General features: G+C 42.0%; 5 protein-coding genes across 5 annotated transcripts; all 5 read right to left on the bottom strand.

The window, feature by feature from the left end:
* Positions 1–1,048: 1,048 nt before the first annotated feature.
* On the bottom strand, positions 1,049–4,273 carry LOC9631534 (phosphate transporter PHO1). Its single transcript, XM_002990441.2, has 15 exons — positions 4,248–4,273; positions 4,153–4,194; positions 3,738–4,104; positions 3,452–3,686; positions 3,243–3,397; positions 3,110–3,181; positions 2,925–3,051; positions 2,759–2,867; positions 2,454–2,706; positions 2,297–2,401; positions 2,195–2,239; positions 2,002–2,145; positions 1,668–1,946; positions 1,476–1,612; positions 1,049–1,419 (listed from the first exon to the last, which is right to left on the bottom strand). Exons 3-15 carry the CDS (start codon positions 4,014–4,016, stop codon positions 1,284–1,286), a joined length of 2,076 nt encoding a protein of 691 aa, XP_002990487.2. The 5' UTR covers positions 4,017–4,104; positions 4,153–4,194; positions 4,248–4,273; the 3' UTR covers positions 1,049–1,283.
* Positions 4,149–5,761, bottom strand: LOC9631533 (protein WHAT'S THIS FACTOR 1 homolog). Its single transcript, XM_002990440.2, has 2 exons — positions 4,501–5,761; positions 4,149–4,438 (listed from the first exon to the last, which is right to left on the bottom strand). The coding sequence occupies exon 1, from the start codon at positions 5,666–5,668 to the stop codon at positions 4,511–4,513; it is 1,158 nt and encodes a 385-aa protein (XP_002990486.1). The 5' UTR covers positions 5,669–5,761; the 3' UTR covers positions 4,149–4,438; positions 4,501–4,510.
* A 9,935-nt stretch (positions 5,762–15,696) lies between these two features.
* Positions 15,697–17,913, bottom strand: LOC112342470 (pentatricopeptide repeat-containing protein At1g11290, chloroplastic-like). Its single transcript, XM_024664353.1, has 3 exons — positions 17,803–17,913; positions 17,607–17,733; positions 15,697–17,524 (listed from the first exon to the last, which is right to left on the bottom strand). The coding sequence occupies exons 2-3, from the start codon at positions 17,633–17,635 to the stop codon at positions 15,856–15,858; spliced, it is 1,698 nt and encodes a 565-aa protein (XP_024520121.1). The 5' UTR covers positions 17,636–17,733; positions 17,803–17,913; the 3' UTR covers positions 15,697–15,855.
* A 120-nt stretch (positions 17,914–18,033) lies between these two features.
* Positions 18,034–22,947, bottom strand: LOC9631531. The gene is made up of 10 exons (XM_024664352.1): positions 22,008–22,947; positions 21,669–21,948; positions 21,440–21,622; positions 21,268–21,381; positions 20,854–21,216; positions 19,253–20,799; positions 19,040–19,195; positions 18,759–18,984; positions 18,404–18,708; positions 18,034–18,347 (listed from the first exon to the last, which is right to left on the bottom strand). Exons 1-10 carry the CDS (start codon positions 22,772–22,774, stop codon positions 18,056–18,058), a joined length of 4,233 nt encoding a protein of 1,410 aa, XP_024520120.1. The 5' UTR covers positions 22,775–22,947; the 3' UTR covers positions 18,034–18,055.
* A 40-nt stretch (positions 22,948–22,987) lies between these two features.
* Positions 22,988–24,064, bottom strand: LOC9662424 (ubiquitin-conjugating enzyme E2 1). Its single transcript, XM_002990437.2, has 6 exons — positions 23,807–24,064; positions 23,676–23,760; positions 23,509–23,601; positions 23,355–23,443; positions 23,193–23,278; positions 22,988–23,115 (listed from the first exon to the last, which is right to left on the bottom strand). Exons 1-6 carry the CDS (start codon positions 23,870–23,872, stop codon positions 23,076–23,078), a joined length of 459 nt encoding a protein of 152 aa, XP_002990483.1. The 5' UTR covers positions 23,873–24,064; the 3' UTR covers positions 22,988–23,075.
* Between the last annotated feature and the right edge of the window lie 3,535 nt (positions 24,065–27,599).

Below are 27,599 nucleotides of genomic sequence, written 5' to 3'. Positions count from 1 at the left end.
TTTCTATATGCAGTACCTAGTGGTTCTAAAGAGTTTTTCTTACGTGCTATCTCTCACTTGCTTTCAATAACTTTTCGCTCGTGCACAAGAACTCTATGCTCTTGTATAAGAACAAACTCCATATATATTATAATTTATAAACTTTTTCAAATCCCTTCTAGCTTATTCTAATCTTATTTATAATTTATAAACTAATGCTCAATTACTGGACAATAGATTAATATAACTTTTTTCTTAAGATTTTATGATTTTAAGCTAATGTGTGAGAGAAAAACTAAACATTTTGTCTGTCAAAAAAATGATCAAAAACTTTTTTGGTTGTGCTATTAATATTTTCTATTAATATTAAGTTTTGGCAAATATTTTCTTAATAAACCAATTGTTATCATAATATATATTATTTAAAATACACAAAAAAGGTTTTGCACAGAATTAAAAAAGAAAACAAATTTTACCATTAGAGGACACACTGGACAAGGCCACTATCCTCAATGCTTGCTCTATCTTGTGTGGCTACCACTCACACTTGATAGTTAGCAATTGCATTATGACGATGTATAGCGCCTAGGATGCTGGCCGACTCCTGACAACTTCACGTTCATCGATGAACGTTGGAAGTACCAAATAGTTGAACAGTTTGTGGAACGATCCTTTTTCCCAGTTTGGAAGACCAGTCAGTGTGAATCATCCCTTTGGTGCATTTTACCAGCTTATCGACACGGATTAGCACACTTCCAGGTGACTTTGTTTTCGATTGGCTCGCTCGTTCGTGACATTCAAATTATCAGGGACCCGGATGCTCTTGCTTATGCCATCAAGCGTTCTTGTGAGAACAAGGCAGAGGTTGTATCGCTTGACGGGAAGGAAGCTAAATCTTGGGCATATGTTTGGACATGTAAGCTCTCTCTCCCTAAATTTTCTTTTTCTTTTCCAGTCGATGCTTCTAGGCTATAGAAACAGGAATTGGCTACGGAGGTTGGCTGCACGGAGAAGCCGTAGCTGCTGGAACTGTAAGTGCCAAAACTTCGAATTTTTGCTTCCTAATGGCTGATGGATAGAGACTTCTCTTCGGCCTCGGATCTTAAATTTGATAGAGCGTGAAAGTTCCAGTTGCACCCCCCCAGCACAATGACAGTCGAAAAGTTTCTGGAGCTTCGTTTTCCTAGAGTAGAGCAAGAAACATGGTTTTCTTCTTTCCTACTGCTAGAGAAGATGGTTGTGAACGGGGATTTGAGACTTATACAACTCAAAGGCGAGCTTGGAAATTGCATCAAGCTTCTAAGCTATGCGTCTTTCACCACTCTCGCGGAGCTCGTTTCGGGGCTACTAACATATGCGTAGTCCTTTTCTTCAAATGGCAGTGGAACTACTTTGATTGCTCGGTATTTACCCACGTTGTTCACATGCTCGTTCTCCAAGCTTTGATCACAGAGAAATCAAATAAGTAAACTCAAATAAGTTAATAAAATACTTACCGGAATACGTTCCACATTCCCCGCCTACAAATCTCAAAGGCTGCCAAGATGAATTCCAAACCGAAGCTTTTAGTCGCACCCAACTCCAGGTGGAATAGCGAGAATAACCACAGCAACCTGAGCAATGTGTTTATAAGCTGTGTGTGCAAAACCACAGTTAAAGCTAAGATCACAACAACGAAAAATTCTTACCATGCAACTGTAGTAGAGTGACTTGCGCTCAAACATGAGCTTGTCCCGAAGCCACCGGTTCGATGCCTTTTTTTGTAAAAGCCCCCAGTCCATGACAAGGTCCCAGTAGAGCTGATAAGCAGTAGCACAGAGCGAAGACAGCACAAACATGGATTTCCATGCCGCTGTTCCACTCCACTTGTACGTGATTTTAATAACCATCGCAACCATAGCGCTCAGGTACTTGCCGGCGTTTGCAAGATGAACGGGATCCCGCAGGTCCACCCATCTTCTCAAGCTCTGAAATCGAGAACTTTGAGAGCGCTCACTTTCTTTTAAAGACGGGGAAGATTACCTGCATAAGACGCCACCAGTATGCTATCAGCACGAGAGGGTACTGCAGCGCAAACTTGGAGGTGCAAGACTCTCCATTGCTGGATTCGTAGTTGTTTCCACCGTAGTAGCAGAGAGTAAACCCGAGGTTCTTTAGAGCAGTGACCTACAAAGAAAGGCAAGCGGTTATGTTTTCGATGAGCAGAGTCGCACACCTGGCTTGTAAGTTGGTCCGCAAGGAAGAAATCCGCAAGCTCAACCTGAAATTCCCCATCCACTAGTTAAGAGACTGGAATTTATCATTGGACAAGTCGAACCTTGAATAGAGGTGCAAACATGATCCGCAAGAGAGAATAGAAAAGACCCGACCTTGCCGGTTTGTAAAAGACATTGAAAGGAAGAACGAGAACTCCGATCCACACCTGCTTATGGAGCGAACCAGATTAGTGAAGGCAAAGACGGAATAGTTCTTACCAAAAGAGCTCCGAGCGGAACAAACTCACGAAACTTGTCTGACGTAGTGGGGATCGTATACAGAACAAGATAAAAAACCATGGCCGCAATCAAAAGCATTGTGATCAACGTGCTCAGAAGCAGCACGTCTTGATATTTAAGCTGCGACCGAGGTTCAAACTCGAAAATATATGCATAGTTGATCCTGGATTTTCTCCAAATGTAGATGTTGCAAGCATACACATACATGTGTAGCAAGAACAATACAAGTGTGCTGCCAAGTAGAACAAACGGAGTGTATCAGCATGTAAACGTTGCAAAGCTACCTGAACATTGGGAAGGCAATTTGGACGCTAGGAAACTTGTGGTTGTGTGGTAGTGTCAGGAGTAGAACGAACGTGACGATAAGGCTGCAAGAACAGCCCGTGAATAGCCCTGGAAAAGTTTGACAGGTGAGAAACAATAGCCACTGTATATATGCAGCTTTCCAACCAAGAACGAAGTTTAGATTCGAGGATGGTTGCCTCATCGGTTGCATACAGGCTAAAGCCTTCCTTCGATTTCCTTTTAGAAAATAGTCTGTAAACATGGACATCACTTGTTCCATCATTCGGAGTATCTGCAACCATGAACACAATTGCGTGAGTTACACCAGTTATAACTTATAATTTCCACACCTTATCAGAAGTTGAGAAATGCGACATATTAACAGCTCGCAGATATGTTTCTGACGCACATTTGCCTGTAACCTGGAAAAAACAAAGACCAAACGCAATTCAGGCACAACGAAGAAGACTTTGGCATAATAACCTTATCGTGTTTTTTCAGAATTTTGCCGAAAGCCATTCTGTTTAGTGCGCAATAATTCTTGAGATGGCCAAGGCTTCTATAAAACTCGATAAATCCAGCTCGCAAAAGCTTCGCCGCCTGAGCAGGATTTGTTCCCGCAAAGGCCTCACCGCCATCTGAAGGATGTAAAGTCCACGTCAAACCCATAAAAAGCACCTGAAAGACGTAACCTTTGGAGGATCCCTGATTTTCAAAGAGAAGCTCAAGCTGACTTTGTAGCTGTCGAGCATGAGAGACATACTCGTTCTCTTTATGCTTGTAGAAATAGTTAATGTTGTTGAGTTGAGAGTCCAGCTTCGCAAAAAACAGTCTCACATATTCCGCATCGGAGGAAGGTCCACGCAGCTCAGTCTCGTACACAACCTCGTCCTGCACATAAGTCCGAAGGCTTTTCTTGTGTACTACCTGGAACAAGAATTACAATCTCAGAAACAAAAGAACGAGTAAATAAATTACCATGAAATCGTTGCTTTCTTCGACCCAGCCGTCGGCAACCGATGAGTTTCCAAATAAACTCCTCAGCCTCGAGCCCTGACTAGGAGAACGCCACGACTCTCCAAACAGGCTCCCTAGCTCTTGAATCCTGTTTACTGTATCAACATCAATCTTTACCCTCGTGGCAGCTTGATGATCGTGCTTGACTTTCTTTAGATCTTTCTTGAGCTGCTTGTAGTTGAAATATGAATCGCGCCAATCTGGAACTCGATGCCATTCGAGGTGCTTCTGAAACTTCATTTGCGGCCCTCAGAGATGGGACACTAAAAATGGGAAAGAAGAAACGCGCCTTTACAGTGCCGTGCTTGGTTTTTATACTCGCTGACCACTAACAAAAATCCAAACTTAGGCGAGGAGCTTATGACGACAGCCTTACCTCAAATTTGGAAGTGGTGGCATCTCCATGCCACAACATCCTCTGATTTAGTCAAAAGCAGCAAATAGGAAGAAAAACTCAAACGATAGTCAAACCTTTGTTGTGGTACAGCAGATTCCTTCTCGGCCATTATCGACTAGAATCTCTGGCGGCCGAAGGTGCAGAAACAATCCCCGATCGGAGTGTATATGATTTCATTGTGCGCCAACGTCAGTTGGATAGTGGCGGTTGAAGCTTCGTACTCGAAATTCCCGATTCTAAGAAGACAAAGTATCGCATTCGCCGTCTTCAGGGTACAACGAATACACACGTCAGCTTCTGAAAAATCAAAAGTGTAATGGACCTTACTTCGATTGCATCAAGCCATGCACCAGCCATCAACGTCGAAGTCGTCAAGAGGAACCGGCCGGCGTGGCCCGTTGTCTTCATCACCCAACAGTTCTATGTCCGAATCGTCCGTGTCGTATTCCGCAGCTCCCTTCCTCTGATGGATCTGGTTGAACTTCTCTTCCTTGACACACATGCACATCGCGAAGAAACGCTCCTTGAAAACCAGCAGCGGGTGTCTCTCCCTCGGCCCCGTGTCGTAACTCTCCCGGAGAAACACCCACGGACGCGAGCCGGCGTGAGAGACGTAGAAGATAGGCTCGTTGCTGCGAAAGTACTCGAGATGACCCTCGGGCAGCCCCAAGTACTCTCCCAAACCATGGAAAGTGTGGAGCAAAATCCGCTTCTCGATGGTCAGGCTGAGAATCTCGTGATAAGTTGCCAGCGTCCGCTTCCTCTCGCTGGCCGAGCCGGGCACCACGTCTACAGCGTCGTCGTAAGGTGATGGAAACGGCGCTTCCTGGAGAGCATCGAAGTAGGCCTTGATCTCCTCTCGATCGACTTTGCCACCGTCAACTTCCACTGGTACTGGAAACTCGTAAGGATTTTTTATCCCAGCCTCGGCGATCCACCTCTCTCGAGCAGTGACCGCGAGCTCTGGATACCACTGCGAGAGCTCCAGGCAGCGAGCTCTCTTCGTCTCCACGGGGCGGAAGTACGTTGGATTGCTGTAGAAGATCTTGGTCTCGTAGTCGGCTGGAAATCCAAAGTACTTCGCCATCTTCGCCAGCTCCAGCACTGGAATCCTCCTGTTCTTCGCCAGCATGAGCAGCTTTGTCACGGATTCCACCGCCTCGGACCTCTGCTTCCTCTCCTTGAACGATTGATGCGCCTTCATCAGCTTCTTGGCAGCGCCCGTGAAGCGGAGCCACTTCGATCGATCCTCGCCGTGCGCGAACTCAAAAACGTAGGGGAAATTCCTCACGAAGTGCGTGACCCTGAGCTTCCCCAGGTAATCGCCGCGGTTCTTCTGGATATCCATCGCCAGCGCGGTCCAATCTGGCTGCGACAGCAGCGTGTTCTTCATCCGATCGGCAAATCGGAGTTTGGCCTCGCGCCTCACGATCCCGTCAAGGTACTGGTTGAATCGCGGCCGGGGCATCAGCACCCCCGGCGGCGCTGGCGCCATGACGGTGACGATCCTGGTGGCCCTGCTCGTCCAGCGGCGCTGGAGAGAGATCCTCTTGTGCGCATTGGCGTCGGAGTACCTGAGAAGAACGCATCCCCGCATTGCACATAAACCCTAAACCTCGTTCTGAGTGCTTTAGAGAAATATGCTTTTGTATATAAGTTTTTGTTTGCAATTTCTTTTATATTTAATCTAATTTTTTATTTGCTGAAGCAAACTTGTAAGAGTGAATATATTTAAAATATATTTGAATATTCTAAAATATTCTACCATCTAACTATTATTATTCATTTAGATTAATCTTATATTTATAATATTGGTTTGCTTAAGCATACCTATAGGATGGTAGTAGATATATATCTAGAATATATTTGAATATTTTAGAATATTTTACCATTTAACAGTTGTTATTCATTTAGATTAGTTTTCTATTTAAAAGTTATAAACATCTTTATAATTTATAAATTTTCTTAAACACTTTCTAGTATATTATTTTTTATTCTACCAGTTAATGGTTGATATGCAATAAGCTTAATCTTGTGTTTATAAATTATAAACATATTTATAATTATAAACTTTTATTTGATCAATTGGATTAACAAGTAAGAATAATATTACTATAAAGCAAACCAAACATTATTTATAAATATATTTATAATTTATAAACTTTCTTAAACACTTTTTAATATATTCTTTTTTATTCTACCATCTAATGGTTGATATACAATAAAATTAATCTTTTATTTATAAATTATAAACATGTTTATAATTATAAATTTTTATTTGATCAATTGAATTAATAATTTGCTATGTGTTATATATAACAATGCTTGGTTTACTTAATAGTAGTGTTATTCTTACTTATTAATTCAATTGATTAAATAAAATTTTATAATTATAAACTATGAGTGCATGGAATGTGGAAAGGGAATACAGAAAATGTGCATATCAATTAGCCCAAAAATCCTAATTTATACACACGAGCAAGTAGTCCAGATTAAAACTAATCTCACAGTTACAAAAATCCCACTATGCTAATATTAGTATATGGCATCGTAGCTGTACATTTAGACCTCACATCATCCCCTCTTTTCGGAATAATGGAAGACCATTAGAGTTCTTTTGTAGATGGGTCAGGATCTAGATGAATATTAAGAGGAGGCATTGGTGAATTTATAAGTGGTATCAGTTGTTCTTGATCTCTTTGTACAAAGAATTTCAATTGCTATACATATATAATTTTTGGAGGATTGGCTTGCTAAAGGTTATGTTGAACCTCATAAAACTTGCAGTTCAACTTGCTGTAACACCTGATATAATTCTTTCTACTGAGCAAGAAGCCCTTTAAATAAACCACATACAGTAAGATGGGGAAAACGGACTAACACTAACTTTACCACTTTGTACTCCATAGATGGATGATGATGGGAGTTGTAGTATTGTTGTTGTCCCACTTGTATATAGCTTAGGTGTTTGGCAAACTCTTACTCGTCAAATACTGATCCATAATTTAACATCGGCAACTCGTGGTAATTGCAAAGGTAAACCTAACTCTGTTGGTAATATTGGATTATGACAATATAAGAGTTTATATGGTGAAACACCAACAGAACTCTACACCCTTGTGATATATGCATACTGAAGAGATAGCAAATAACCATCCCAATCCAAATGTTAAAAGTTCATGTATTTCATAATCATCCTTTTGAATATCCGAATGAACCATTCTGCTAAACCGTTTATTTGTGGATAATAAACACTTGTGAAAGTGTGGCATATCCCCAAGCCTCAACCATAAATGCGAGATTATTATCTAAAAGAATCCACTTTGGATAATAATGTTAAAACATTACTCAATTGAGAAGGAAGTACCCAACAGTAGTTGCAAAGGCGCTAGCAAAAGCACCAACTTCCACCAAGTGAGTCAAGTAGTCAGAAGCAATAATAACATACTCATTGCCAATAATTGATCGTGGAAAATGTCCCATAAAATCAAACGCCACCAACTCAAACGGATGGGAAATTGCAATTGACTCCAATTGTCCTTCCGCAGCGCGAGGGGGAGTATTATGAGATTGGTACCAAATATAGTTATGCACATACCAGATAATATCATGTCACATCTTTGGCCAATAGAAAGACTTGTGTAGCTTCTTAGTCACACAACAATGTTTTATATACCCACATAGAATAGGAGAATCATAATAAACATAAAGAAACCGTGAAATAAATATTGAAGGCACTATCAACCGTAAATGATCATCAAGATCCATCTCACAAAATAAAGACGGTTGTGTTAAAGGTGATATTGAGAATGTAAATGCCAGATTGACAAGTCATTAGCAAGTGATACAAGATTCTCAAATCCATCTCAAAGTATTTGAATTCATAGCTCAATCTTTTGAGCCTCGCAAACCTTATTAAAAGGGGGGGTGAGTGTAGCGTATGTGATCATGGGATGAGATTTGAATATGTTGGTTCCCCTTGGCTCGGTAAGGGTTGTTAGTCAATAGTTAATGTTCTATTCAATGCGGAAATGGAGGTGTTGGTTCCCCTTGCCTCAATAGGGTTGTTAGTCATTAGTCAATGAGGACATTGACATCTAGGGGGGGCGGGGGGGAACGGGTGATCATAGGATGAGATTTGAATATACTGTCATCGTGGATCCTTAAAACCTTGGGGGATAAATAGAGATAAAATAGCCACTAAGGGCTCTCTCATTAACCAATTACCCCTTTTCCAATTGGCTTAAGGGGAGAAAGATAAGATCCGCTACACTTTTTCTGTCGTTGAGTAGTTTGGAGGGGGGTGGGTGATCATGGGATGAGATTTGAATATACTGTCATTGTGGATCCTTAAAACCTTGGGGGATAAATGGAGATAAAATAGCCATTAAGGGCTCTCTCATTAACCAATTACCCCTTTTCCAATTGGCTTAAGGGGAGAAAGATAAGATCCGCTACACTTTCTCTGTCGTGGAGTAGTTTGCCTCCGTTTGTTGTAATGTACGGTTTATATATGCAATGGGATGGCACTGACCAAGCACACTCGAGCTCTCTTGCATTAACAGACCTTCAAGACTAATATCAGAAGCATCCATGTGCAAAATGAAAGGTTAAGTGTAGCCAGAATATGCCAAAATTAAAGGAGTCGTCAATACCTCTTTAAAATCCATGAACACCCACTCACAGTCTGCAGACCAAATGAAAGATGACGTTGATGGCTTCAGCAACGCTCGCAATGGTGCAGTGCGATCAGAAAGATGATCCACAAAATGACCGAAATACTACCACTTTGCCCAAGAAGCATTGCACATCATTCACATACTTCGAAGTAGAGAACTTTACAACAACCACAAGTTTGTCAATATCAACTTGCAAACCCTCATGAGAAATACAGTACCCAAGATAAGTTGTGTCCTTGGACCCAAACACACACTTCGACCACTTTCACTTTAAACTAACGTTATGTAGCCAATCCAACACTTTACAAATATCACGAATGTGCTCCTCCTACATCCCCTCCGAGTGGATCAAGACATCATTAATGAAGTCAGTAGTCACCTCTGGCATATCGCAAAGAACCTCGTCCATCATCTGTTAGAAAGTTGTTAAAGCATTGTTCAAACCAAACAGCATCACCAAGAACTTGTACAAACCAAATGGTGTACAAAAGTAGTCTTAGGAATATCTTCTTCGACCATTGATACTTGTTAGTACCCAGAAGCAAGATCTAGTTTGGTGAACTAACGACTTCACCCCAGACAATACAGGAAATCAGTAGTGTGAGGAAAAGGGTACACATCTGGGATCGTCATTTCGTTTAATGGACGATAGTTGATGCAAAAACAAATACTCCCATCAAGCTTCATTACAAGATGAGGCCCAAGGACTCCATGATTTTTGAATAACACCCTTTTCCAATATTTTCTTGACATTTGCATGTAAAATCTTGATCTCTTTGGGTGATCGACAATGAATAAAAATATTGATTGGGAACTAGTTCCTACTAGGGACATCCCTAGTTGAAATTGAATGACATGTGGCAATCTTGGCTCCAGACGATAGGTCAAATTTAAAAAGATCAATATACTTCTTCATGAGCCGGTTAACTACTGCAACACAAAAACTATCAGAGGGATCGAAAAAGGGAAGAGTGAAATAAGACAAAAATATAAGAGGAAGTAATGGGGAAACAAAAGTAATATAATCAAATGTAAATAGAAAAACAAAGAAGTACGAAAGTGAGAGGAATAGAGGCAATATAAAAAAGTATGAGACAATGGGGAGAAGCCTCAAAGTCACACTTGGCATTATTGCATTATAACCAATCCATACCAAAAATGAGGTCAAAAACTTGACTCGGCACCACCCGCAATGACTACAACTCAAGCTTGAGATTGCCCATACGCATAGATAAATTTGCCTCATCCTATGCACATGTATATATACGACCGTTGCCATAAAGAATAAAAACTGACTTTGCCTCATAACATAAATGTAAATGGCAACATGTGGCAACAAATAGAGCAATAGAAGATAAACTCGAATTTGTACTAACCAACATGGAGAGAATAATAGAAGACCTCTTGTTATAAAAACAAGCTTGGAAAATAAACATTGGATGAACTGGTGTCAAATGAACCCTTTGATGATACTCTCAAAAGAAAGATAAAAAAGTCACTAACTTATTTGCGCAAGGTTTACTTGTTATTTATAAGACTCTTCCTTTTTTGGATGCATCTCAGTGTCTAGACCTTTCATTACAGTAGCATCAACATGACATTTTTGACACCAAGGTCTCCACCCAAGAAATGGAGGCTACTAATCCAAAAAACACTGACAATGTCGATAAGTGTAACTAACTTCATCACATGCCCAATAGCGAACATCACGGCCACGACCACGTCCTCATCCATGTCCTTGAACTTGAGTAGTAGTAGCATCAACCTCTATTAGAATAGAACCATCTCCTATAGGAAGTGGAGCTTAAAGATGTGTAACGAAAAGTGGAAAAAGTAACATCTCATAACATTGTGCCAAATGAAGGGTATCGTCAAGGGTGGCTGGAGCAAGTGCATGCACAAGTCTTACAAAATCTTGATGAAATGTTAGCCACAACATTCTTAGCTTGATCCACTCCAATATATTTGGCTCCACACGAAGTAAGAGGCTTTGGAAACGAACACTAAATTGCATCACCAACTTAAATGGTCCTTAACAAAGACAATGCAATTGTTGGAAAGCATCATCAAAATCATTGGTATATCTAAATGCGCATTTGAAAACATCCAAGAGTATACTCCAATCCCCACGAATAGCTACACTCAAACCATTATACGATTGCAGCATTATGTTTTAGAAACACGTGGGAAACTTATGCAAATGTTAAGCATCATCTCAAGAATGATATGTAGCAATCACTATGAAGTGATCAAACCAATATCCCCAAGATTCCCACTCCAACCGAATGCAAGGATTGGCACCAAGAGCAAAAGAAGTTGTACCATATGGCGTGAATGTTACCATCAATTGAATTTAGTTGTTCAATTGCAATCACATAATATCAAGCAATTGCACCAACTATTGCTCCAAAGTTAAAAGAGGAAGAGATTGTTATTCTACTATGAAGATGAATAAAAAGGAAAGAACAAAAGAAAAGAAATGAAAAAAAGTTAGAAAGAAAGGGAAATCTAGACAATGCAAAAGCTAAATTTAAATTAAAATCCTGAATGGAAAGAACAAAAGAAAGAAAATGGAAAAAACTAAATTTAGACAATGCAAAAGTTAGATCTAAATCAAAATCCCAAATCCAAACACTCTTTAGAGACAATCAAAAGTGCTCTCATCTCCATTAATATAAATGCATAGAATGTGGAAAAGGCATATAGAAAATATGCATATTAATTAGCCTAAAAACCATAGTTTATATACAGTCTGGATTGAAATCAATTTGACAGCTACCAAAATCCCATCATGCTAATATTAGTATATGGCATCATAGCCATACACTTAGACCTCACAAAACATGTTTATAATTTATAAACACAAGATTAATCTTATTGCATATCAATCATTAGATGGTAGAATAAGAAAGAATATACTATAAAGTGTTTAAGAAAGTTTATTAAATATAAACATGTTTATAAATTATAAATACAAAATTAATCTAAATGAATAACAAGTGTTAGATGGTAGATTATCCTAGAATATTGAAGTATATTTTAGATATATCCACTACCATCCCCTATAGATTTGCTTAAGCAAACCAAAAAATCCAATAAAAGTACCATATACAGAGAGAGAATAATAATAGAAAACTAAAAAACAAATGACAACTGGTGTAATGGTATCATAGTACCATTAAATCAACTTACGAAACAGCATTAATAATGTTTTTGTCCTTTATTGTTAAAACTTCATTTAGATTATAAAATGAAATCATAGTCCATTTCCATTTTACAACGAGTGTAATAGACATAATAAAATTCTCTTCAAATATGAGATTAGTAAAGTTTTGTTCATTCATCCTTATTTTGGTATTAGGATTTACATGTTCTATAATCTTTACTATTGCTCAAACTTTTGACCATTGTTGGGACCCTGTAAATATGCAAAAGTCTATGATGTGTAAATTAGATTATTACAACTCAAAACATAATGAAAATAAGGTAAATATTTTTATATATAATCAGGCAAATGAGAACGATTTCAAGGAGAAAACAAATCCAAATCCAATAATAGAAAGTGATGATTTCTCCATGGGTTATGAAACTTATCATGTAATAATTTTTACTGGTGCAGCAAAATATACCACTACAGGTTGGGGTGGTTGGTATATGTGGTCCTTCAGAGGTTGTTTTGAACATGCTAAACATACTGTTGAATTTCATGAATGTTCATAAGTTCTTAGTAAAATTTCTGGAAATGAATAGTAAATAATAATATTCCAAGGCAGGAAGTTAGTTTTGGATTTAATTGTCAAGATAAAGTCACTCTCATGCTCCAATACAAATCAATCCATCCCAGCTGCGGGAAAACTCGACTCCTCTCAAGAGCTTGATGTTTTTGCCACTTACACTGCCGCGTTTGGCATGGCATCGCTCAACACGATGCTGACAATCTTCACTGGGCAAGGATCATCCGTTGTAACCTCTCGGCCGAGTGGATCCATGGATTCCACATGTTGCGGTGCACGGATTGACAGTTGCCGTCACTGTGAGGCTCGGGATCTCACCAGAGCCAGCCTCGGGTCGAGGGACTTTTGGACGACTAGGGAGTACAGATTAATTCCACGACTGCCTTCTGGCGCTGTTCTTTAACTTCCGTGATTCTCCTGAGAAAGAAAACGTGAAGAGCGAGTTGGCTAAGTCATTGAGCAAACTTCTCTTTTCTACGTACGAGAGAAACTTGTAGAGGACGAGCTCTGAGCCGGAAGAACTCGACGACTTCTCAGCCACGGTGATTTTATCAACGGGAAGCTGCTGGATGTGCTGCTCGGGTGCTCCATTGGCAAGATGAGACCAAACGACAGTGAAGAGTTTTTGTCGTACTCCGTTTTTCCTTGCTTCTTTGGTTCAAAGCCTGCAAATCCCTAGATTAAGACACTTCGATATTCGTTCGTCTGGCTCCCGAACTCTGTGTGTCATTGCTTCTCCTTTGACTTGGTATAATCCCCAGTGTGTCCGGATGCGATACTAGCTCTGCTACTGCCGCATCCAAAGAGCCTTCTAACCATCAAAAAGCTGCGTACTCATCCAAATCTGCTGCCCAGCATAGTTTATGTATATTTGGGTTTGTTTTTGCAAGTTAGGGTTTGGAGCAATAGCTTTTCTATGGCGTTAGCAAACAACTGTAAATTAACTTTTATATAGCACTGAATTGAAGTAGAAGATGTTTTTTTGCTCATTAAAGCTCCCAGTTTGTTGTAAGAGGTTCCCTTTCTCCAGAGGATGTTCAATCCCATGTTTAGAGAGGAAGAAACTGCCCTGACATGAAAGTTGAAAACACTTAACATGAAATGGAATGAATAATTTGCTATGCATTAGCGTTATTCCTACTTATTAACTATAAACATGTTTATAATTTATAAACACAAGATTAATCTTATTGCATATCAACCATTAGATGGTAGAATAAAAACGAATATACTAAAAAGTGTTTAAGAAAGTTTATAAATTATAAATATAAAATTAATATAAATAAATAACAGCCATTAGATGGAAGAATATCCTAAAATATCCAAATATATTCTAAGTATATCCACTACCATAGGTTTGCTTAAGCAAACCAATAAGTAGAAATAACATTACTATTAAACAAATCAAATGCTACATGCAACATGTAGCAAATTATTGTTTATAGAATGTAAATTTTTAATGGTTGTATTCATTTTTATATTATCTCAAAATTATTTAATATAGCACGGGTTAGGTATATTCTTTTCAATAGTTTAAATTCCACTTTGCAATTTGAATGATTTAGATGTAATTTAAAAGTGAAATGCTATTACTATTTCCTCCAATATGACAGTTATAATTTTTCTTATTATCTATGCTGAAGTTATAATATTGTATACTATTATGGGATTTTGGTAGTTATTAAATTGATTTCAATATAAACCACTCATTTTTATAGCATCTTTGATCATTTTTAGAGAGTTGATGCCTTCAACTAGCTCAGTGAAAGATGGGAAAAATTCAAGGAGATAGTGAGTGAAAATCCACTTCCAATCACTTCGAAACTCCGGTTGAATCCATGAATTTCTGGCTCCTCGCTCCTAGCTCGTGCAGAGCGCTGCTCCATAAAACAAATTTAAAAATATTCCAGTAAACCGATGAAAGAATATTTGGCGAAAAGGTAGTATATCCGTTTGTTTTGTATAGGGTTTGTGATTGTAAAAAAGGAATCAAGAACTTCTCACGAGCAGAGCAGATTGAAGATGGTGGCGGTGGATGTTGAGCGGTATGTTGAGCTCAAGCGCATGATCGACGATTTGGCGATCGAGGCTGGTAACAATAGGAGGATCCGGGTGAAACAATACGATAGTTTCGACTTCGCGGACTATGATCACTGGGCCGAGACCAACAACAAGAGGGCGCTCAGGCCGGACTGCCATTACATGGAAGACGAGGTGGCGTTGGATCCTCCCCATGCCGACCGGATCACGCGGATGGTGGCCGTGGCGCTCCAGCAAGAGGAGGAAGAGAACAGGAGGCAACTGTCTAAGGAGGTGAACTACTTCACAAGGCAACTGGCGCTTCAGCAACAACAAGCCGGGCCGCCGAGCAAGAGAGCTCGCCACTGATCGTCGAATCATCCCCTTGAGGGACGAAAACAATCTTGTATCACAAGCATTAACAGAACTTGTGAACAAACCAAGCTCTTAGAAGCAAAAAACTTTTGTTGTTTGTACTTCATATACCTGGCAATGAAGAGATCTTTCCAGTTCTATGAGCTTTAATGGTGTTCCATCTCGGGGAATATGGCCGTGAGTCTTCCTATAGCTAATAAGCCCTAGCTAGAGCTACGTTACGAGCGAAGTAAACGATGCCCAAGGTATGCTGTATTATTTGTGCAAAGAAAGTGCTCCAGTGACCTTCGAGGGCTTGATCAAGAACATCAATACTCAATTGCTAAGATATACAGAGATTATGAAATGTGGAACATCAGTTAGGAATTATGGAAGAGAGGATCAATAACGCGGAGGACAGGTGAAGAGAGGAAAAAACGAATTTCTACTTCCTCTTCTCAACTTTGTGATTGAGAATAGCTTTCAATGTTCTCCTTTTCGTTGTATCTCATCGAATGCTTGTGTTCTCGCTCCCGCTTCACCGCTGCCCTTGCAAGTGAAAAACAACCAAACCATTGAAGTAACTGTTGTGTGCATCATGTTTTCTTCGAATCCAATTACTATTCTTACTCTCTCTGGTCCCAGTTGTGAGAACAAACATGAATTTAGAGACGAGTCATTTAAAATGAGTTCTTTCGAAGTGTGCTTATATAATATTATTTCTTGAGGCCTTGAGATCATCATTCTAGCACAAGAATTTTTATATATCAATGACTCCTAAACAACCCGCTCAATAAAGTCCACTTCTTGAGATTGTCATGAGACATGAGATTAGATATACTCCATCTTGACGGCTACGATGCGCACAACTATTGACAGCCGTTAGATGTCAACCATCAACAAAGACCAAGCTCCGCGGCCTGGCGTCCTCGCTGATAGTCACCACAAACATTGTAAGATCCCAGCAGCGTCATCCACGCAGCACACTCGGGCTCAAACGGCATGCTCTTGACCAGCTCTTCCGCCAGCGGCATCCATCCGGCCCTGCCAAGAACATCCACCAAGCACTGGTAATGCTGCGCGTCCGGGCAGCCACAGTAATCCTCCACCATCAAAGCAAACACGTACCTCCCCTCGGCCACCAGCCCGGCATGGCTACACGCGAACAAGATCGTGATGAAAGTTATGTGATCCGGCTCCACTCCTTCCAAGCACAGCTCGGACAAAAGGTTGAGAGCTTCCGCGGCGTGGCCATGGCGAGCGTAGGCCGCGATCATCGAGGACCAGCATATCACGTCCCTGTGGTCGCGCATCTCGTCGAAGAGCTTCCGGGCTTCCACCAGGCTGCCGCAGCTGGCGTACATGTTTACCAGCGCATTCCCCAGCGAGCCATGGATCTGGAACTTGGAGGAGATTGCTCTCGAGTGAACGAGCCTGCCCTGGACGAGATCCTTGGCTGCGCAGCAAGCGTCGGCGATGGCGACGAGAGTTATCTCGTTTGGCTTGACGCTGCTCTCGGCTCTCATCCTCGCGTAGATCTCCAGAGCTTGTCTCGCATCGCCGCTCTGAGAGTAGGCTGCGATGATCGCCGTCCAGGTGACCACGTCCCTGGCTTCCATTGCGTCGAACACCGCTCTCGCCTCGTCCAGGCAGCAGCACCTCCCATACATGGTTATCAGCGCGTTCCCGGTGGCAGCGTCCGGCATGAGCCCCGAGGAAACGAGCCGCTGGTGGATCTCCCTGCCTTGATCCAGAGCTCGCAGCCTCGAGCAAGCATCCAGCGCGGTGGTGAAAGTGATGCAGTCGGGCTGGACGTCCATCTTCCGGTAGAGCTCGAGAGCTTCCGCGGCACGGCCGTTCTGAGCGTACGCCGCCATGATCGAGTTCCACGACACCTCGCTTCTCTCGACGGTGTTGTCGAAGACGTCCCTGGCGGCGTCTAGATCTCCACACTTGCTGTACATGTGTACCAGCGCGTTTCTCACGACAACTTGGGCATCGTATCCAGCGTCAGCCACTCGGGCGTGGATGGCTTTGCCTTGTGCCAGATCCTGGAGAGCCGAGCAGGCAGTGAGAGCACTGAGGAAAGTGACCAAGTTGCGTTTCATACCTTCGGGTTCCATTCGATGGTAGAGCTGGAGAGCTCTCCTGTTCTGGCCCTGCTGCGTGAACGCCGAGATCATACAGTTCCACGAGAAGACCGTCTTGTTTTTCATGCTCTCGAAAACTCTCCATGCATCGTCGCAGCTCCGACACTTGCTGTACATCCCGATGAGCGCATTCCCCAGCGCGGCATCAATCTCAAGTCTCCCGGCTGCTTCGATGCTCCTGTGGATTTCTCGTCCCAGATCCAGGCTGCGCAAGCTCGCGCAGGCCTCCACAACGCCGAGGTACGTCACTTCGCTGGGCTCTAGCTTCTCCTCGTGGACCATTCGTCTGTAGAGCTCCACAGCCTGCCTGCTATGCCCGTTTCGGGCATATGCTCCAAGCATGGCGCTCCAAGTCACGACGTTCTTCGTGGCGATCCTGTCGAATTCTCTGCGTGCCTCCTCCGCGCTTCCACATCTGCCATACATGGTGATGAGAGCGCTGTGCAAGGAATCCGAGAAGAAGCCACTCTCTAGGACGTGAGAATGGAGAGACTTACCCGGTTTGAAGCTGCCCAGCTTGGAGCATGCGCCAAGAACAAGGAGGAAGACGACGCTGTTCTCCATCTTCACTCCCTGGTTGGACATCTCCCAGTAGAGCCGCACGACCTCCTTGCAATGCCCGTTCTTGGCATACGCGTTCATCATCAGGCCCCAGGAGAAGAGATTGCGGTGGAAGAGGGAATCGTCGAATACCTGGCGCGCGTCGCTGAGGCTGCCACACTTGCCATACATCTCCAGCAGGAGATTCGCGAGGAATGCGACCCTCTTCCCGCGGTAGAAGCTGCGAATGTGGCCGTGGACGCGCTTACCCTGTGAAAGCGCTCGCTCCTCGCCACAGCGGCGCAGGAGGTGGACGTAATCCGGCGATCGATGGGAGAGGCGCGTCGCGATCTCGGCGTCAAGATCGCTGCTCATCCAACCAAGAGCCCTAGAAATTTGAAGAACTTTAATTAATTTTTTCCACGGCCAAAACTTTCCATGGAAACAAGAGCGCTGCGAAAGCTCCAGCTATGGCAGCGCCAAAAACTCCTGCGAGAGGACTGCTTGCGTGAAGTCCTGTTAACCAGCAAGGAGCTTTTGGCGAATAGACCACGAATCCTCCGCAAGTGAGCACGAAGTTTGCAGCGATCAAGCCAGCGTGTAGTCCGATTGGAAGCGCCAAATTCCCGTTTGATCTGACGCGAGCACCCGCAAGAGCAACACCCATGAACCATAGTCCTGGTATTGCCGATGGTGACCTGAGATCAAAGGAGAACATATAGACCATGGAAAAAAGAGAATGAAAGCTACTTACCAGTGAACTATTGCAAACAAGAGGCTGGAGAGTAGTATGGCTTTCTGCTCGCCGAAATCGACCGAGATCTCTTCAAGCAGCCACGAGCGAAAGATAAGTTCCTCCACTGGTGCAATGACCACTCCCATTGCCAGTGCTTCGACTGTCAGCTTCGCTAGCTTTCCGATCGAAAGTACCGCCTGAGAGAATGAAGTCATTACCAGGAAGGAGGAGACGAGCTTCAAGTAGCGAAGCTGGGAAAGTAGGACGTAAAATAGACACACGACCCCACAACCGGCTGCTAAGCCAGCTCCAAAGAGATTGAGCTGCAAAAGAAAAAGCGTTAGAACATTTGTAGATAAAAGAGGTAGCTTACTCTCTTCAGCCTGAGGCCATATTGGTGTAATGGCTGATCGAAGCCACGAATTTTCTTCCCCCAGATTATAATCAAAAGAATCAGTGCTCCATAAAAACCAAAAACGCAAGCGCACTGCGCTACCCCTCCAGACGAGTGCGATGCCCACTCGGTCAAAAGAGTGGGGAGCAATGGTAGAAAAATTGGAGACCACAGAAGTAAAACCATTCCCGAAAATCCCAGGAGCCTGCAAACACAAAACTACGAACTCAAGCTTCAGCAGGAAAACTAAACCAAAGTACCTTCGATGCAACGGCATGGCAGCTATTTTGAAAAATACAAGCAGCCTCTCTGTTACATTCATAGCACCACGTAAACCACCCCAAAGAAGTGCAGCCTTTCCAATGACATTTAAAAACCCGGCCTTCTGACCAATATCCGCTAGCATCGATACCAACCTGTTGTTCAGTGTAACCAACACATTGCATTCAATAAAAAAGAAAGTAAGAAAATACCTTTCGTGGTCGACTTGGCCATCTTTGGTTGGAACCACGGGAGCAGCAATCGAAAAGGCCTTCTCCGCCATGCTGGTGACTATGTTATCCTTGTAGCAATCGTCGTCCCCATCGCCTTCTTGGTCGTCTCTTGATCCCGAACGAGAGCTACCACTGCTTGCGAACGCAGCGGTAGCACCCATAGCAGCAGCAGTCACAGCCCCGACAACATTTCCGCAAAGACCCTTCTCAATCTCCTCGCTTGCAGCCACCGGACTATCGCTAGTTGCTTCAGGTAGCGATTTCTCCTGCACTTTGATTTCTTCCTCCACTCGCTCGTTGTCGTTCTTTGTTGTGACAACCACGTACGAGTTGACGAGGGATGCCAGAATGACCCCGACTAGCACCCCGAAAGGAAGGACTTTCTGCAGAATGATAGTCCCCCGAAACGCCGACGCCACAGCATCAACGAGGCCTTCGGCCGAAAGAACCCGTCCAGAAGAGGTATCGACGTGACGTATTGCTGCTCTCGCGACCCCGGGAAGTTCCTCTTTCAAACCATCTATAACACCTGGAGAAGCTGATCCGAGCCTTCTTCGCACTTCCACCTTCATGGCTTCCAGAACTATATTTTCAGCTTGGGCCAAATGTTCCTCTGAAAAACCATCATTCCCGTCGGAACCTTTGGAGTCGTGCAAAACAAATCCCGAAATCTTCGTTTTCTTTAGTCTGGTGTGGACATCTTTCACCTCATCCACCTCTTCTAGTGTAGTTGTGCTCTTCGTAACTGCTGCCACGTTTGCTACTTCTGGTTTTTTATACTCGGACCTGGAGGAAGTCTCTAAAGGGAAGCTTGCTGACGACTGAAAGATCAGCTCCCCCTCCTTCAAGTTTCCTGATTTTGTTTCTGTATCACCCTTGCTGTTTCCTTGTGCCTGAGGCGCTTCGTTTCCATTCCCTCTTTCAATTTGATCGAGCATCCCTTCGAGTAATCCAAACACATTGTTGACAGCCATTTGCGTAGAATCATCAAAACCAGAAAATGCTTGAAATGCCTGTTGGACGTTGATGGACGAGTTTGTTTGCTGAGCGGCTGGAGTGTTTTCAGGATTCCGGCTTGATACATCTGTTTCTGGCTTTGGTGGATCGGACGTATTTTCATGCCGCTTTTGATTTTGGACTGCAGCTTCTGCATCTTTGTTCTCCTCAGTATCTCCTTTTTCGTCTGAAGCACTAGGCTGTTCTTGCTTTCCTCCTGGAAGAACTGCCGGTTCTGCGCCTTTTGTTGCATCAGATTCTGTGTTTCTCGTTGGATCGGATTCTTTTGTTGTCTCGGATTTGCCTTCTCCATCCGAGCCACCGGTTGGAGCAGGAGGGGTACTTTGCGTGTCCCCCTTCGGCAAAGTTGGAGCCGGCACGGAATCTCCAAAACCAACGAGCTTTAAACTTATACCGCGAGTTTGTACTGCAGCAGAGACAGCAGCAGCCATCTTTCCACGCACATCTTCAGGAACAGCATTTTGCAACGCTGTGATTACAGTCTCACCCCTTCCAACAGCATCCAATACCTGTCTTGACAAGAGCTTTAGCTAGAAAAAAACCGAGAAAAATTAAAAGAGAACCTGTTCTTTAATTTCGGGAGATAATGTTCCTGGCATTGCCATATCCAAAGCGCTGAAGACTGTTTGAGCAGCTTGTTTTGCTTGACCTTGCTCTGTCTCTTCATTCTGCTGACTTTCATTCTGCTGACTTTTCACTTCTGACACTTGAGATTCAGTCCCTTCTTTATGTTCAATCCCTTCAGTCCCTTCATTAGGTGCCCAGAAGTCTTCCTTTGACTCCAACGTTATGTACTCATTTCCTTCCTCGAGTAAACCTGTAGTCAAGTTCGTACTCCACCCTTTGGAAGGCTTTATTGCCAAATCTATTCCACGAAGTAACGGATGACGACCTTTCAGCAATGCTATCTCCACAGCAGCAAGCCACTGGATGGAAAAGAAAGATGATTAGAAGTCTTACGTATAAAGTAAGTTTACCTCTAACACTATTTTGAAGTTGTAGCCGTCGTTTGGCGAGTACAGTAGCGTCGTGAAAGGATTCTCTTCAAATGCATTTTGTGGAATGGACAACGGTGGAGCCGCAGTACTATCCTACATTCACAGAACAGTTGGCTACTTTGATAGTTACAACGTCAAAAGTGACACAAACCTGAATGCAGAGCAAAGGAGTTTGAATTCCATCGATAACATTACGACTGCTTGAACTCCTGTAATAGCTTTCCAAAGACTTAAATCCCCTTGCTGGGCACGAAACGGCAGCCTCGAACTCCCTTACAGACGTAGCTGCGAGACCACCAGTTATGTCCATGTTTGCTTGTCCTTGGAAAAGAAACTAGAAACCAGTATTGAAGCAAACAATCTTTCTTCTCATGAAGTACCTTGTTCGACTGTAGTATTTGAACGAGACCATCAGTCAGCTCCCTGTCAAGACCAGCAGCACGATTCCGCTTCATGTATTTCGTAGCCTCGTCCAGATCAAACGGGTTATTGATACAGACTGCCGCTGTAAGAGGTGTCAAGTTCTCCTCTCCAAGATATTTAGCCAGCATATTTGCACCGAAACCCCATCCAATTCCTAGGAACGTTGTCCACGGCCTGCACCGAGCAATATAGGACACTGCTGTGCGTACATCGTCACTGTCACCAGCAGAGAAAATCCTGCACGAAGAGACAGAAATATAGAAAAGAATGGTTGGACGTTAACTTCACAAACATACCTCGGTGTTGTAAGCGGCGAGTTTCCACATCCTCTGGGATTCAGAACCACAGAAAAGTATCCGCTTTGTAAGGCTTCTTGAGCGAAAATCTTGACCGCCTCGTCTTCGCTTCCTTTGAACGTCCCGGGAATGAGCAGCAAGGTGGTGTCGAGACCGTGATCACCGTCCAGATCGAGATAAGCCGGCCAGTCGAGAGCAAGACTTCCACCATCCTCAGTCCATATACATTTTCGTTGATACTCCAGCGTCTTCCTGCCATCCTTGTTGCCTTGCAAGCTTTCGCTTCGAACCGACACTACCTGGTGGCTCGAAAGTTCCATCTTCTCATAAGAGTCGTCTGGAGAACTCGAATCGAAAATGATCGACGGCCACCTTGCCACCACAAATCTGTTGAAAGGCGATGGATTGAGAGTGAGGAGCCAGTATTCCGACAGCTTGTTCGCTGGAATTTTTCTTTCTCCGCTGCTGCCTGGTTTGTTTGATTTGCTGCCAGCAATCGAAGTTCCAGCCACTGCTGTGAGAGCTATCGCCAGGAATCCCATCGCCGATGTGCTCGGCATTGCCATAAGGAACTCTTGCAAGCTGTTTAAGCTGCTCCTCACATCGAATTCCACCAGGGAGAAGATGTCCATCGGCCCAGCACTCATGCATGCCGTCTTGCGAAGAAGAAATCCCCTCGATAAAAGCTTGGATGCCAGAAATCTCCGATGAGCCCGAAATCCCTCATGGATTGGCACTGCCGACCACATTCCGATCGAAATATCCATCGCGAGTGGACGATAGATGTCAAATCCTACCACTGGCTGCTCAAGAACATTGAAATTGCCGGTGCCGCATGAGAATCCATGCCAGAAACAGGGGATAGATCCTCCAGGGCGCCATGAAGTACCTGAGAGTTAAGAGATATCGCAGCGCCATCACGCTCGACGCGTGGAACCCTAGCCGGACCACCGACACGCGGGAACACACACGAGAGCTGGTTCACGTTAATAGTTTTGAGTATTTCGAAGCTAATAGGTACACCACAGGTAAAGAGATTATATTTCTTTCTTGTTGCAAGCCATGCCACTATATTTCCAGGGATTTTCTCACGCACTGGCGAACTCTCCTGGAATGGAATTCACAACCATCGATCAGAGACCAAAGCCAAAGCCAAAACCACGAAAGAAACATCACGATTTCTACCTGTTGTATGCTTGGAGATCGTTTTGATACATATGAGCAGCTTCCGGATTCGCTGGACTCGCGGGATTTGGATCAGTAAGAAGTGACTGGCACAACATAGCACGAAGAACACCATTGTTAGAACAAAACTGGAAGAACAAGCCTGCAAAAAGAGAACTTTACCTGAATGGAAGTGAGAATCGTGCTCACGTTATGGCAGGGAGACCAAGCGTCCTGGATGATATCCATACAAAGAGCGCCATCACTGTAGACTGGAGGATCAAAGCGTTTTAAAAAGAATGGAAAACTAACGTTCGCGAAAATCCGTCAGACTTACCATTGGGATGGAAAACTTCCGACGTGAATCTTACGCGCGGTGGCTTTGCCGGATAGTGCTCGCCAAACGTGAGACGAAGTGGCAAGATCGCTCCTGCGAGATTTGATTCCATCAAACGTAAAGAAAGGGAAAAAAAGAAAAAGGGAAAGAGAAATTCTCATAAGTACCTTCCCACGGGGTTTCATCCGGCCCAAACACCGTCGCTCCCCACACAAAGAGATTCTCTTCGCCTTGAGGGCTCGCGCTACATCCCTGCTCGAAGAAGAGATCAATCCAATTCCATCAGCTACAATCATACCTCCGGCGGCTCCTGTTGGATCGCTTTGAGGTCGGACATGAGCCGCAACTGCGCCGAGGACAGCATTTTCTCCTTACCCTACCTTGCAAGAACGCGAATTCGTCGTGAGAAGATCTAAGAGCGGCGGCGGCGGCGGCAGCACCCGCAACGAGCATGCTGTTGTCACAAGCCCGCCATGGCTCGCCCTCGCTCGCGCGCTGCCGTAGCACGCACGTCCCCGGCGCCTTACAAAACCCTAAGAACTGGACTGATATTGATTGATTGGCATAGAGGTCGGTATTGGTCTATGCGGCCACGGCCCGTCAGTGCCCGTCAGTCCCCGTCAAACTATGTCACTTAATCGGGGAAATTTCTGCAAAAGCATCTTGAAACTTGTTTTTATGGAATTTATGATTTGATTGACTGTCTAACTCGCAACCTCCCCGGCAACGGCAGCTTGGACACATTGGCAGTGTTTCGCAGTGTTTTGCAATTACAAGAGACTCACAATTAACAAGGTGAAAACCAAGATCCTGATTTTCAGCAATCTCACTGAAACAAACAAAGAGTGAACCCTAGGCCAACCTCCCAACCATTAAGGCATTATGGCTTTAAATCCCACACCTCTCTGGGGCACACAAGTTGCGGCAATCTCACTGTCTTGTCGCCACTAGCTGATTGTAGAACTTCATCAATGTGCATCACCAAAGATGTCCAGGGATCTCCAGTTTTCTCCCACATACATGGCATTTCCTTTTAAATTCTTTTATTCTTTGTTTTATTCTTTATGCTGTTTTGATTTTTATGTTGTTTATTAATAACTCTGGTTTAAGAATCTTAATTGCCAATATAAGCTGTAAATGCCTAGGAATCTCACCGTCTTTGATTGCCAGCATCTTCTGGACTCTGAACTGTGCAAGAGCATGGAGGGTGAGTTTTGGAGGTAAGTTTTATTGTTGATTACCAGGTTCATTTCTAAAATCACTCAAGACACAGTTTCTTGTTTTGCTCACAGATGTGAACACAAAGCTTTGTTTATCCTCTTGGTGAGCAGGTGATGATGAAAGGGTTGTGACATGACTTCCAAGATTGGCTCCATGCCAGTTAACATGGGAAGCACGTGATTGTCAAGAAGAGGGAATCTGACCTACAAGGAATGGAGCTGGAAGGAAACTTTCGTGTACCATGATGCCAGGAGCTGTTCATCTTGCTCTTCATTTTGTCTAGATTCTTATCAGAGAAAAGTTTTTGCTGGTTCCATTCTATATTTGGAGATAGAAAAAGCAGTGAAGATATTTTGATTTATTTGACTTTTAGTTGTATCTATACTCGATCCATATAAATGATGCAAAGAAAGAGATTGGGTCATGTTTGTTATAAGGGAGTCAAAGCTATTCTATTAGATATATGGTAAGACTTATATGATTATTTTGACCTTGTTTTTCTTGTGGAGGCTCTAGGACAATTTTCGAGAAGCATAAGGTGGTGGTAGTGGTGGAAAAGTTTTGAAGGAATTAATCTAAATGAATATAGAATATTTAATAATAATCTAAGTGTCAGTTTGCATAAAAAATTATAAATAAATAATAAACTCTAAACTTTAAAAAATAATTAATATAAAAAATATTTAATTGAAATAAATTACAAAGATCATGTCATATAGTTGCTATCTCTTTGAATTTATTAAGGAATATATTCAACCACAATAAAAATCAAGCCCCAAACCTTTACTCATGGGATTTGAATTCAAAATTTACTATACTTATGAATAGACATTAAGTTAGATTTCTAAATTGTCTAAGATTGGTTTCAACAATTTTGAGGATTTTATATTTAAAGTGTTCAATATAAATTCTTTTTTTTTGCATTCATTATTTAATATTTTAGTAGTTTTATTGTATTTCTCTCAATAACAAGCTCCTGACAATTTAAACACTCTAATATCAATGGCTTCTTTAGATCATCTTCTTCAACTCCAGTTAGATCTTAATATAAAGTATTAAAGTAATCTTATACAACACTTTATTTACAGCTCTAACAAATTATTTAGCACTAATAGTGACTTTTTAATTTAGAGCTAAAAATTAGTATCCCAATAAAGTTTAATAGTATATAGTCTGAGTTCTATGGATTTTTTAACTAAGTTAGGCTTTGAATTGCTATGTAACTTGGTTAATACCCCACTCTAACTTTTTTGTGTTAGCCTAATTAAATTTCATCTTACTACCTACCCATTTTGAAAAGAGTGATCTTGTTCTTTAGAATTTCAATATTTTTATTTAGCTCTTCACAAAATAATACTGATCAAGAGTGTACTCCCATCAATAAATTATTACAATTGTGCCAAAGCTTCAAATCTATATTTGCCTATGTATTGGGGTTTTAAATGGTCACTATTGATATTTTATGTGATGATATAACCCTTAAACAATATCTTCACCTTAGCCTTTATGATCTCATACTTTTATTATCCAAATTTAACATCTTTCATAACTACCATTGATTTTGCTATTTGTTATGATAATTAATTGTAAGAACGACAATTAAAGCCTCATTATTAAACCTTTAATCCTTGTCCAATGGCCCCAATCTTGGAGCAACCACCACATGAGCAAGGCAAAGTTCAAATGTAAATTGAAGTTATATGCTAATAACACTTTTTCAAGGCTGAACAATAATATCAAATCAAGAACCACCTTTATATATTGGCAATACAAACCACTTTTGGAAGCAATATCCTTGTTTTTGTGCTTACCATATCATTGTTTATGAAAAATGAGAACATTTAGTTTAATTAGGGGCTATTTAACTATACAAATTATCTTCTTTTATTTATTTTGGCTCTATTCCTCTTTCATAGATTTCCAAGTTTTTTTGTTTCATTTGATAAATTTTAAATTCTTTTTTCAAGTTTTAAATAACAACAATGCTAATACAAACTTCATTGATGAAAAGTTTGCACTTTTTTGTGGCATTCTTCTTCAATTATTACAACATCCAACTTATGGTGAAGTGGTGGATTATTGATAAATCCTCTCTGGATTCATCACACATGAGATTGAGTTGGTGTAGGTAAGAACATTTAAAACTTATTGCAATATCTTATTCAATATTAATTCCATCCGAAAGACATTTATCATTCTTAGTTTTCTTTATTTTGAGTTAATAAACTTGACAATAGGTTGAAAGTGGCATAATGTCAATTGGATAATTATTCCCTTCTCCAAGTATCTTTTTTTGCTTTTATAATTTAAAATTTGTACATTTCTTTTATAAGTTCTACGTTACCAGCTGTTATAATACTAATTCCATCTTCGTAATTGTTATTCATTTAGCATTAACTCTATTTATTGAAATCAAATCCACTTTTTCATTCAAACATACTGAATTTAAGAATGTTTTCCACAAGAAAACAATTGACATTTTCCACTACATCAATCTTGTGGAAGGGAAATCACCAGCATTTGGGTGTATTTACAATTTTTTACTAACAAAGTTGGAGGCATTACATAAATATATAAAAGAGAATGTTTTTAAAGGTTTTATTTGGCATAACTGATGCATTTATCTTTTTTGTGTCCAAGAAAGACAAGTATTTCATTTGATGATTGATTACCATAACTTGAATAAAGTCATCCTTTATAACTAAAACTTACTTTTACTGATCTTTGAAATGTTAGAGTTACTCTCCGGTCCTGGCATAGGGGTGCTGGTCACTCTAGGACTGTTCCAAGTTGCTCTGGGCTCATGTCCCTTCGCTTTTTAGGCTGTATGCTCGGGAGTTGCTCTATGATATGGTTCTATCACTCCTTGG

Source organism: Selaginella moellendorffii, unplaced genomic scaffold (assembly GCF_000143415.4).
Source record: "Selaginella moellendorffii unplaced genomic scaffold, v1.0 SELMOscaffold_109, whole genome shotgun sequence".
Taxonomy (NCBI): domain Eukaryota; kingdom Viridiplantae; phylum Streptophyta; class Lycopodiopsida; order Selaginellales; family Selaginellaceae; genus Selaginella; species Selaginella moellendorffii.
This window is presented reverse-complemented; position numbering and strand designations above follow the sequence as displayed.